The sequence below is a fragment of the Acomys russatus genome, chromosome 11 (genome assembly GCF_903995435.1).
Source record: "Acomys russatus chromosome 11, mAcoRus1.1, whole genome shotgun sequence".
NCBI lineage: Eukaryota > Metazoa > Chordata > Mammalia > Rodentia > Muridae > Acomys > Acomys russatus.
In genome coordinates, this window is record NC_067147.1 from 46,930,712 (window position 1) to 46,943,048 (window position 12,337).

A 12,337-nucleotide genomic window follows, 5' to 3' on the forward strand; every position below is an offset into this window, starting at 1 on the left:
TTTTCCCTGAACATTCGAGGCAGGGTCTTCCTGTGGAGCTCTGGCTCATCTGAAAATCACCGTGTAGACCAGGCTAGCCTCAAATGCACAGAGATTTACCCGCCTTTGCCTTCGCAAATGCTGGGATTAAAGGTGTGTTTCACCTTCCCTAAGATGTGCCAGTTTATTATAGGAAAAGAATACTGAGCCGAGCATGGGGCCTCATCCCTGTAATCTCAGTAAGATAAGGCAGGAGGATTGCCACAAGTTTAAGGGCAGCCTACACAGCATGGTGAATTTCCATGCTGAGTTTTCAGCACAGGAAAATCCAGTTCAAAGGAATGGATAGTGTTCTGAGGAGGATCAGGAGGGGGTTTGAGGCAAGAGCAGTTCACGGGGCTGGTACATACATACATGCACGTACATACACACACAATTAATTAATTAATTAACTAGCTAATTAATTAATTTTAATGTAAAAGTCTATTTATAAAAATATTTTTCGGTATTCTATGGATTTTTATGAACTATATTATCTAATAACATTCTTTTACTTATTCTTTTATTTATTTACTTTGGAAGTGCTGGAAATCAAACACCCAGGTACTTACTAGGTAAACAGACCACCACTGGACTAGCCCCCTTGTGTAATATTAAGTATTATTAAGCAGCTAGTTTTGACAGTATGAAAAGACTCCTCAGCACCTAGTAAAAATTAGCAAACAGTCTTTGAACAGGGCAGAGGCTGTAGTTGTGGGCAAAGATGCAAAGAGGGTGGCGGCGCACGCCTTTAATCCCAGCCCTCAGGAGACAGAGGCCAACCTGGTCGACAGAGTGAGTTTCAGGACAGCCACAGCTACATAGAGCAACCTCAACAACCAACCAAACAAACAAAATTGTGGAAGAGAAAGTGGGAAGTGGGGATTTCATTCTATAATTGAGTTGTGCTGCACAGAAGGCACATGGTGATATTAAGTGAAATCTTAAATGAAGCACCACAGAAATGCTAGCCAGAGCCTTTCACCTGAACCTGTCAGCTCTTCGTGAGTGTGTGTCTGTGGGAGTGTGGTGTTCACATGTGCTGTACGCCTACATGTGGTGGGCATACATGCCTGTATATACACGTGTGGAGGTGGCCAGAGGAAATTGTCAGGAATCTTCTCTGCCCTTTCCTCCCCCGCCCCACACCATTATTTTGTCTGCCCTGAGACAGGGTTTCTCCATGTAGCCTTGGCTATCCTGGACTTGCTTTGTAGACCACGCTGGCCTCGAACTCACAGCTGCCTGCCTCTGCCTCCCTAAGTGCTGGGGTTACAGGTGTGCAGCACTGAGCCCAGCTCCCCCCCCCCTTTTTTTTAAGGAGTCTCACCCTAAACCATAAGCTTGCCATATCCCCAAGGCTGGCTGGCCAGCAGGTTCCCAGGGTCCACCCGTCCCTGCCCCTGAGCTCTGAGATTACAAGCACAGGTAGCCATGCCTGGCTTCTGTCACTTTTCTTACACAAATGTGTCTAGTTCAGCAAGTTAGAACAATCAGCCCTCTTTTCTTTCTTCTTTTCTTCGTTCCAGTCCCTTATTTACCAAAGATTTAAAATATTTACTGAGCACCCATGATGTGCGTAGAATGATAATATCAGACACTGTGTACCCAGCACTTTCTTTACTGCTAGCTGGGAGAAAAATTTCGCAAGCTCTGTGTCTCTAGGCGTGTCTTCGTACGGTGGCATTTTGTCTGAGAATGCTGTGAAGGAAAGATCCCATCTCTGTGAGTGCTAGGTGAATCTCTTTGGCTGTGCACACTTTTAAAAAAAAATATTTATTACTGTGCATGTAATATATGTGTGAGTGCAGGATATCTGCTATAGTGTATGTGCAGACATTAGAAAGCTTCTGGAAATCAGTTCTCTCCTTATGAGATGGGTTCCAGAGACAGAACTTGAGCTCAGGTCATCAGGCTTAGTTCAATCCTTCAGACCTGCTGGACCATCTCACTGGCCACCATGTACACGTATCTTTAACAAGCACATTGGGATAGCAGGAAGTCCAGTGTCTCAGAAGACAGAGTAGTAGAGTTGACTTCAGTTCGTAGACAGGAGGGGCAAAGGAGAGACCACAGTCACACAAGCCCATCAGTCCAGTATAACGACTTCGCATTTTACACAGAAGGAACTGGGAAGCTATACATTTAAATGGCATACTAAATATTTGGCCCCTAACATTTAGCACAAGAGCCTCTGGAGAATGTTGCACTATTACACAAGTTAAATACTTGAAGAACATCCTAATATTTATATTAGTGACATATCTGTACCATTTTCACCTCTTTACCACTGAATTAGAATAAAGGGGTTTTTTTAGACAGCTAAGTTGATGGTACTAAGAACTGACTGGATGCTACACTCAAGCCTCCTGCACTATGCAACATTCTGACCATGGGCACCATATCTGATTCCTCAGCACTGATAGGGGGGAGCAGCCCCACCAAGCAGGCCGGTGCATTCTGAGTACCACATAGGGAGATCTGCCACCACTCAGGAAGGGTTTCAGGGCTAAGCAGAAGGTTAGGGATTCTGGTGACCGTAACAAGATAGCAATCAGTGCAGCTGGCTTCACACCGTTTGTGGAACAAAGTGTGACCAAAGCCAGTCAGCATTTCCATTGAAATGTCCTTCCACTGTCAACTGTGGTCTAGGCATTGCCTTTTTATATGCATGGGTGTTTTGCCTACATGTATGTCTGTGCACCATGCATGTGCCTGGTGCTGGAAGAGAGCATCAGATCTGCATGAACCGGAGTTACAGGCAGTTGTCAGCCACCTTGTGGGTCCTGGGAATCAAACCCAGGTCCTCTAGAAGAGCTGCTAGCTCTCCTCTTAACCTTTGAGCCAGTGGTTTTCAACCTTCCATTGAGGATTCCTCCGTTTAATACAGCTTCTCATGTTGTGGTGACCCCCGCCCCGAACCCCTAAGATTATTTGCTACTTGAAAGCTGTAATTTTGCTAGAACCATAATGTAACTATCTGATATGCGATCCCAAAGGGCTCCTGACCCACAGGCTGAGACCCACAGGCTGAGACCCACTGCTCTGAGCCACCTCTCTGCCCTTGGACATTCCTTTTCCAAAGTGAAAGGTGACAGTTTGCTGGGGCCACCCTAATGACATGTGCCAAGCAGGGGTAATGGTGGTCTTTTCAGTGTATACCTAGAAATGTTGTGGACTAGCTCAGTACTCTTTGCCTTGTAACTAACTCCCTTGTTGTCATCAACAGAGGAAGACAGAGACCCTGGGAGTAGTCGTGTCACCTCCTTGAGAAGGGTCTACAGTATTCTCTGTGTGTGTTGTGTGTCTGTGCTTGTGTATGTTCAGGTGCACCTGTGTGTGCATGCGTACATGTGTGTGTGAGTGTGTGTGTATGTGTGTGAGTGTGTGTGTGTGATTGACAGTGTGTGTGTGTGTGTGTGATTGACAGTGTATGTGAGTGTGTGTGTGATTGACAGTGTGTGTGTGTGTGTGTGTGTGATTGACAGTGTATGTGAGTGTGTGTGTGATTAACAGTGTGTGTGTGTATATGTGTGTGTGTGGGTGTATGATTGATACATTTTCTGGGTTTAAACTCAAGCCCTCCCATTTACAAAGCAACCATTTTATTGACTGAGCCATCTCCAGAGTGTTATTACTTTTTAAATAATAATTTAAAATTTATATATACATATATATTTTCAGAGAAAAATAATAGATGGGGGAAGAAAAATGAGAATGAGTTGACAGTCCCTGAGAGTCATGGGGTATCAGTCTAAGAAAGGATCAGTTGCTCTGGGTCAGTCATTGGCTTTGAAGCTGCCATGCTCTGGTGAAGAAGTAGATTTTCTTTAACCAGGGCCAAGGATCAAGTTCATACTTTGGCAGCAGGAATTCACCCTGTGCCCCTTATCCTGACTGCTTCTATGCCTTTGCTGATCTATGGTGGGCCGCTTTTTGGTTTTGGTTTTGGTTTTTCTTGAGGTCTCACTGTGCAAACCTCGCTGACCTGGAACTCATAGAGGTTTGTCTGCTTCTGCCTCTGGAGTCCTGGGATTAAAGGAATGTGACCTCTCCACCATCCATCCCTCCAACCCTTGCCCTCCCCCCGCCCAAGCTTGTCACTTAGCCATTTTGTTATAGAATAGAGTGTTCAGTCAACACTAACCCAGTTTGTCTATACAACACTCTCTGACCTCACCAACCAGTTATAGAATCCATCTTTCCTTCCTGTTCCAAGCAGCTATCACAGGAGTAAAGAGCTGATATAAGAGGGGAAACTTAAATACTTATTTTTATGTTCAACCAGATATATTAAGACTAACTCTGAAAAGGGCAATTTATTTTTATGGGGAAGAATTGTTTTAAAAGTCTATTTTCCAGTTCAAAAGGAAGGTTAAATAGTACTTTTACTTCCTCTTAGGATAGCTGTTACTAAAAGTGTACTTACAATGTTTCTTTTTTTATAAAATGTAATTACAGATGGGCTACACGCCACTCCATGTGGGCTGTCACTATGGAAACATCAAAATAGTCAATTTTCTGCTGCAGCATTCTGCAAAAGTTAATGCCAAAACAAAGGTAGGTGCCTTCCCCCGTTCTTTCCAGCAAAGTCCTTGGTTTTTGTATTCAAGGAAGTGTGCGTCATTTCTCTGTTCCCCCTTCTGCAGAATGGATACACGCCGCTGCACCAGGCAGCTCAGCAGGGCCACACGCACATAATCAACGTCTTGCTTCAGAACAATGCCTCCCCCAGTGAACTCACTGTGGTAAGCTGTGGGCCAGCACCGTGGGACTGGAGGAGACAGCGGGGCTCTGGGGTCTCCTCACCATTTGCTCCTACACCAGCGGCTGTTCTGTATCTCAAGGATAAGCTACATTACAGCTTTCAGGAGAGACCATGTCATGTGCTGTTCAGAGAGCGGTAGATCAGTGTTCCACACTCCAAAAATACTCACTTCATCACCACCTATAGAAGCGTGTGTATAAGAAAAGCAGTATGTATGTCCCGTTGACTGGTCACATAGAATCTATCATTCTATGTCGTAGAACCACACGTTGCCCAGATCTGGATGCATGGGTAGGAACAGGTGGGCTGGGCTTCCACAAAGCATGTTTATTAAGTATCTTTCTGGCACTGTGACAGAATACCCGAGGCAAGCAGCTTAATAGAAAGAAAGTCTTTGGTTGGCAGTTGCACAGGTGTCACTCCATGATCACCTGACTCCATCATGTTGAGCCTGAAATGAGGCTGGACATTATGGCAGGAAGTGCTTATTGAGGGTCATATCACGGCCACCATGCAACAAAGAGAGGCAGGAGGAGGCTGGGGTCCCAATTCACTGTTTAAGAACACAACCCTCATGGTCTAACTTTTGTCCATCCATCCCAAACTGCCACTAGCACCATCATCTTCAAAACACATGGCCTTTGTGACAGTTAGGGTCCAAAATATAGAATTGTATCTCTGGTGTAGCTTTTGCTTTTTTGTGTATATGGCAGTTGGGTTGGTGCGATGAGACACTGGCCTTGCATTGGTGACAGGATGAATGACCTTGTCCACATTTCCCTGTTTTCAGAACGGGAACACAGCCCTGGCCATCGCCCGGCGCCTTGGCTACATCTCAGTGGTTGACACCCTGAAGGTCGTGACAGAGGAAACTATGACCACCACTGTGAGTAATGGGTATAGAACTTTCTTACTCTGAAATACAAGTTCTCAGATGGAACTCTCCCTGGCTTTTCTAGGATGTTCCTTCTTCCTCCACTCATAGACTAAGTACCACATTTTAAAATATTGTCAATGTAACAAAACCTTACTTTCTGATATGAACAAAATTGAAACACTAAAATATATATATATATATATATATATATATATATATATATATTTTTTTTTTTTTTTTTTTAAGTTGCATACAGAGTGGAAGAGATGGCTCAGTTCAGAGTACCTGCCCAGCACCTGCTTCAGGCAGTGCATAACTGCCAATAACTTCAGCTCCACTGGACTTAGTGCCCTCTTCTGGCCTCTATGGGCACTACACTCACATGTGCTCACACTCATAAGATATACAGCCACATAAATAAGTATTAAAATAAATCATAGAAAAAAAGTTATATAAGTGGATACAGAGTTATTGGTTTCATGCTCTATTAAATAAGTTTGTTGTTGTTGTTTTTTAATCTTGGCATTGTAAAGACTTTGAAACCTTCATGTAAAGTCTTTAAAATGTCTGTTATTTTTGTACAAATAATGTTTTCTTAAAGTTATAGGTAAATAAAAATGGTTTTAATTATCATTCTTATTTTTTTAAATACCTATTGGAGTTTTCATAGGGAAACCAATATTTTTCTTAAATTTTAAACATTTGCCAGATGACTCTATCACATTAAATACATTTAAATTTTTTTCTTTTTAGTTTTTCAATAAAAGGTTTCTCTGTGTAGCATTGGCTGTCCTGGCCTCCCTTTGTAGACCAAGCTGGCCTGGAACTCACAGTGATCCACCTGCCTCTGGCTCCTAAGTGCTGGGATTAAAGGCATGTGCCACCACGCCTAGCTTAAAAATTCTTATTACATTTTATTTTGTATGTGTTAGGGGTGCACACATGCCATGACATGCATGTGGAAGTCAGAGGATAACTTGTGGAAGTCAGTTCTCTCTCTCTTCCTACCATGTAGGTTTCGTGGGTTGAACTCAAGTCACCCATAAGACTTGGCAGCAAGTGTCTTTCCACACTGAGCTAGTACCCCAGCCCTGGATGTATTTAAAACACACATGTGTGCATTTGTACATGTCACACACACACACACACACACACACACACACACACACACACACCACACTTCATAAATCCTTTTAACTCTGTCTAGTGTCTGGGGATTAAGAGCAGTCAGGACAGTGAAATTTGGGGCTATTGTCATCCTTTTGACTTTACCACCTCCCAAGCTGAAGGAAGATAGAGATACCGTGCATAACTTCCTTTGTATATGCAGAGCTTTATATAGAAAAGCGTGGGCCAAGGCTGTCGGCAGCTACGTTCCAGCTGAGTTCTATGGCAGCTCACAGGCTTTAGAAGCTAGAAAATAAGTCTGCTGACTAGAAGAAAGAAATTGTATGATTTACAATACAGAAAGTGCTTACGACCCAGGATCTATTTCTACCATTACCACAGAGTTTAGGAGGAAAATTGCATCCAGCTATTCATGCAGCTTTTTAGATCTAAAATCGTATATTAAGTTCTTTTGGATTTGGTTGTTGTTGTTGCTATTGTTGTTGTGTTGTGTTTTCTTTTGAGACAGAGTCACACTCTGTAAGCCAGGCCGGCATCAAACTCAGAGATTAGCCTGCTTCTGCCCCCACAGTAAAGCTGTGCACCATCATGCCTGGCTATTATTAAGTTCTTAGAGGAAGGTTAAGCAAATGGTGTTTTCTAGCCTTAGTGCTCTGTATTTATCCTGCTGCTCTTTCTAGGGGAGGAAGGAGAGGGAGAAAAACAATCTGGAGAATGGCAGCCAAGGGTCGCGATGCCACGGGTGTTTGAGTCATTATAATTAATACATCAGATTGCCGTTTCGGCATTAGAGAGCAGTACTTGTCTAGTAGTTCAAAATGCAAATCATAATTGAATTTTCCACCCATTAGGCAGCAGCGTTTGTGTGAGATAAAAATAAAAGCTTTGGGCTAGAGAGATGGACCAGCGGTTGGGCGCTCCAGCTGCTCTTCCCAATGAGCTGAGTTCAGTTTTCAGCACCCGCACTGGTGGCTCACACTAGCTAGTTACTTGGCTTCAAGGCATTTGGTGCCGCCTTCTGGCTTCCACAGTCACCTGTGTGTGCACACACACAGGCATGCATGCGTGCACGCATGTATGGGCACAGGCACATAAATAAAATCTTTTCTAAAAGGGAAAACACTAAGAGTGTTAAGACAAACTAGAGGGTCAGCGATGAATCTTTGGTTGCTAAAGTACTGACAAGGCTCTGAGTTGGACTCTCAGTACATCCCAGCAACCACCAGCCTAGAGTTATAGAGTGAGAAAGGAATGCTACATCTTCTGGAAAGGATCAGGCTCCCACCAGAGTCCATGGCAATGGAGCCTTTTCACTCGTACATCGTCACTAAGCTTGATTGGAAGTTGCTTTCAATGGTAGAAGATAATGTGTGTGAAAAATCAAGGGCCGGGGGCTGGAGAGATGGCTCCTAGATACAAGAATAGGACTGGAAAGCCAAGGTGAGCCTGGAATCCCTCTTAATGCTTTAATGCTCCAAAGTAAGTATTTTAGTTGGCTATTTGTTGCTGTGATCTAGCAGTGACCAGAAGCCGGGACAGGAAGTCACAACAGGAACCTGGAAGCAGGAACCAAAACATAGGCCATGGAGGAACATTGCTTACTGGCTCACTCCGCATGGCTTACCTAGTTACCTTTTTTTTTTTTTTTTTTTTGTACAAGCCACAACCACCTGCCTAGGAGTGTGGCACCATCCCCAGTGTTCTGGACCCTCCCACATCAGTCATTGACCAAGAGAATTCCCTACACACATACCTACCAACAGGTCAGTCTGACAGGGGTAAATTTCCAGCTGAGGTTCCCTCTTTCCAGGTGACTCTAGTTGGTGTCAAGTTCACAAAAATGAACCAGCATAGCAACAAAGTGCACTACCATCACTATCAAAGTTTAAAAAAAAAAAAACATGTGAATGCAATGATTTGGGGGGTGCACACAAATCAATAGACAAAGTTCATGATGACCAAGGCTGGAACACTTTGACCAAAGCTATGTAAAAGTATTACAGTATAGTTCAAGGTGTGAAGCAAATATTTCTGAGCCCGTACTGGTGTAAGCAGACAACTGAATGTGTGGAAAAGAATGTGCAGGCACCTGAGGGAAAAGAATTACAAAAGTACAGGGCATGTGACTCATTGCCAGAACACTGCCTCAAAGCCTTGTGTTCGATCCTGAGAAATGCAGGTGAAAAATATCCCCTGGCAAAGGATTCCGACTAACTGACAGAAACGCCTTCAATCCCAAGGAAGCATCGGGCATGATCCCCCATAGCCTAAATATGGGCTGAACATGACGATCTCCTCTCAGAACACAAATAAAGGAGAAGAGGATGCAAAGGAGAACAGGCTAAGGTTACAGAGGGGAAACCTGACAAATACGGCCTCAGCCAGAAGATGAAGGGCCACATTTGTTATGATGTTGGATGATGAAAAAGACACAGAGCTTCACCCCCATGCAGCCTTCCTTCTCCAGGGACAAATGCTTCTTTGAACAGCTGCCTGATGCAGCTCAGGCTCCAAAGGTCCTCAGTGCCAAGGATAGATTGAGAACAATACCAGGCAACCAAGGAAAGCCCAGAGATCCATTGTCACTACATAGACTATGTGCAGTGTAGGACCAAAATCAAGGGAATGCCAATGTAACACAAACCTGGCTAATGATGTATCGATATTGGTGAACTGTGGCAACAAATGTTCTGTATTGACATAAGACATTATGATGAGTGACTTAGTGTGGAGTATAATTGAAAGTTTTTTTTTTTAAAGAAGTGACTGATTTCAGTATTATATAGTGAGAGAGGCACAAAAATGTTTTATTTCCACATTAAAATTGAACATAGGAGTGTTAAGTTACCAAAAAATTATCAATAAGAAACTGAGTGGGTAACCTTTTTTTTTTTTTTTTTTTAGTTTTTACCTCTGCATGCTTTCCAGTTTTGTTTTGTTTTAAGGTTTATTTATTGGGGCTGGAGAGATGGCTCAATGGTTAAAAGCACTGTCTGCTCTTCCAGATGCCTTGAGTTCAATTCCCAGGTACCACATGGTGATTCACACCCATCTGTGAAGTTTGATCTGATGCCCTCTTCTGGCCTGCAGATGTACATCCAGATAGAGCACCCATGTACATAAATCTTTTTTTTTTTTTAAGGCTTATTTATTTTTATTTTGTGTACATGTGTAGGTGCTTTGCCTGAATATATATCTATGCACCAGCCCGAAGAGGACTTTTCATCCCTGATGGTGGAGTTAGAATGTTGTGAGCTGTCATCTGGGTGCTGGGAACATAACCCCGGTCTTCGGCCAGAGCCACAAGTTCTCTTAACCACTTAGCTGTCTCTCCAGCTCCCACTTTCAGCTTTTTAACTTTAATGATACTGATGCTGCCTTTTGAATGGATGTAGAGTCTAAAGTTAGAAAGTCACCAAAAGAGTAAGCAAGAGTCAGGAAGGTGCTCACCCGGTAGCGCACTGTACTTGATGCAGATCTCCAGAAGTTTAAATGGTCGTGCAGATGTGTTGCCTCTAACATTGTATATATACATATATACATATATATGTATATATTTATATTTATAAAATATATAACTTCAGTATTCTGCTGTGTTGTATCCATGAAATGGACATGTAGTGGGGAAACAAAGGAAGTGAGAGTCTTTGGCACAAGAGATAATGACAAATTCCTTGCTGTTCCTTTGGGCTGTCTTGTTCTATGACGCTGATGGGATGTAATATCCGGTTCTTCCGACATGGATAAGCACAGCAATGCTTTCTTTCTCTTCCTATGAAAAGCCTTGTTATTGGCCACACTCTCCCATCTCTTGTGCTCTGCTTTGCCCCTGGAAGTCTCCCACCTTGTACTCCTCTGAGGGGCATTTCTGAAGATTCCCGTGATGCTCAGGGGGAACAGCAGCATGTTGTGAATAAACCTGTCTAGGTCCCCTACCCTGAAGTCCCATAGGATATCAGTCAATCAATTTAGAAAGAAATAACTGGTCTCCATAAACATGCTATATCCAGCTGGGTGTGGTGGCGCACACCTGTAATCCCAGCACTCGGGGAGGCAGAAGCAGGCCAGCCTGTGAGTTCGAGACCAGCCTGGTCTATAAAGCAAGTTCCAGGACAGCCAAGGCCACACAGGAAAACCATGTCTTTAAAAAAAAAAATAGCTAAATCTATTCACACTAAAGCAGCTGCTTTTTTATTTCTAGACCATCACGGAGAAGCACAAAATGAATGTTCCAGAAACAATGAATGAAGTTCTCGACATGTCCGATGATGAAGGTATGGTAACGCCTTGAGGGGTTCACTGTGGTGAGACGAGTGGCTGTGGGTCCATTGCTTCCTGAAGAAAGGCCGTTCCGAATGTGTTTTGGGGGAATGTTTAAAATGTTGGATTGTGGTGTCGGGAATGAGTATTTTCATGCACGTCTATTGTCACTTAAATCATGCAGTTCGTAAGGCCAACGCCCCCGAAAAGCTCAGTGATGGGGAGTATATCTCAGATGTTGAAGAAGGTATTTGCACCTCTACTCTGTGAGGAGACTTAACCCCCAACTTCAGCTTTCACTTCTTACCCTCTGAAAAGTAACACTTCCTCGAGTTACTAACTTCTCATGCAATTTTGAGAATTAATCTTGGGGTGCTTTAAAAGCTCACCCGGGGGTCCCTATCCTCTTTCTGACCCCATTTCCCACCTTTAAATAGAAAAAAAAAATGTCACTAATGATCAGGATTATTCTGATTCTGTTGTTTCTACCAAGCAGAAAACTGATAGTTTTATTGTTTAGGTCTGAAATCAAAAATGGGGCAACTTGATGTTTATAGTTGTTCTTTTTCCCCTTTAGTGTAAAAGGCACCTTTCCAGGTCATAGAACAAATGCCTGGTGTGCAGTCCATTCTTCAGTAAAGTCAGCTTTCGACTTGGGACTAAGTATGAAAACTCAACCTGAATAAAACCACTCTTGAACTGTAGGCTTTCAACACTGGCTTGGAAAGAGAGAGATACATAGAAGCGCTGTATTCCGTGTGCGCAATAAAGCTAGCATTTTCTGCTTTACTTAAGAACGATACTCTTGCCCATGCCGTTCACTTACGTATATATGTGTGTGCATATACACATATATACACACATACATGTGCATATGGCATGTTTGAAAGATCTGTTGGAAAAAGCACCATTACATAAGTAAATACATATTGGAAGGATGGCAAATTTGGAGCCTTCACTGAAATAATGAAATATTTACTGCATTGAATGTGTGCATGTTTCTTTTTCTTTTCCTTTCTTTAAAACAAGGTTTCTCTGTGTAGCCTTGGCTATCCTGGACTCACTTTGTAGACCAGGCTGGCCTCAAACTCACAGAGATCCACCTGCCTCTGCCTCCCAAGTGCTGGGACAAAAGGCACTATACCCTTGAGCTTTAATTTTTTTGTTTTGTTTTGTTTTGTTTTCCTTGAATCCGTTTGTCCTCTAAAATAACTTTCTCCCTTACTTCTCCCCTCCCACACCCCTTTACATACACTTTCTTCCTTATTGTGTCAATCTTAGCAGGA

At 43.1% G+C, this 12,337-nt stretch overlaps 1 protein-coding gene across 1 annotated transcript in view; it reads left to right on the plus strand.

The window, feature by feature from the left end:
* The window catches only part of Ank3 (ankyrin 3), a 307,445-nt gene that overhangs the window by 174,813 nt on the left and 120,295 nt on the right, over positions 1–12,337 (plus strand). The window contains exons 20-24 of the mRNA XM_051153191.1: positions 4,480–4,578; positions 4,668–4,766; positions 5,577–5,672; positions 10,993–11,065; positions 11,236–11,298. Coding sequence (XP_051009148.1) covers positions 4,480–4,578; positions 4,668–4,766; positions 5,577–5,672; positions 10,993–11,065; positions 11,236–11,298 — 430 coding nt within the window. The remainder of the gene's footprint in view (positions 1–4,479; positions 4,579–4,667; positions 4,767–5,576; positions 5,673–10,992; positions 11,066–11,235; positions 11,299–12,337) is intronic.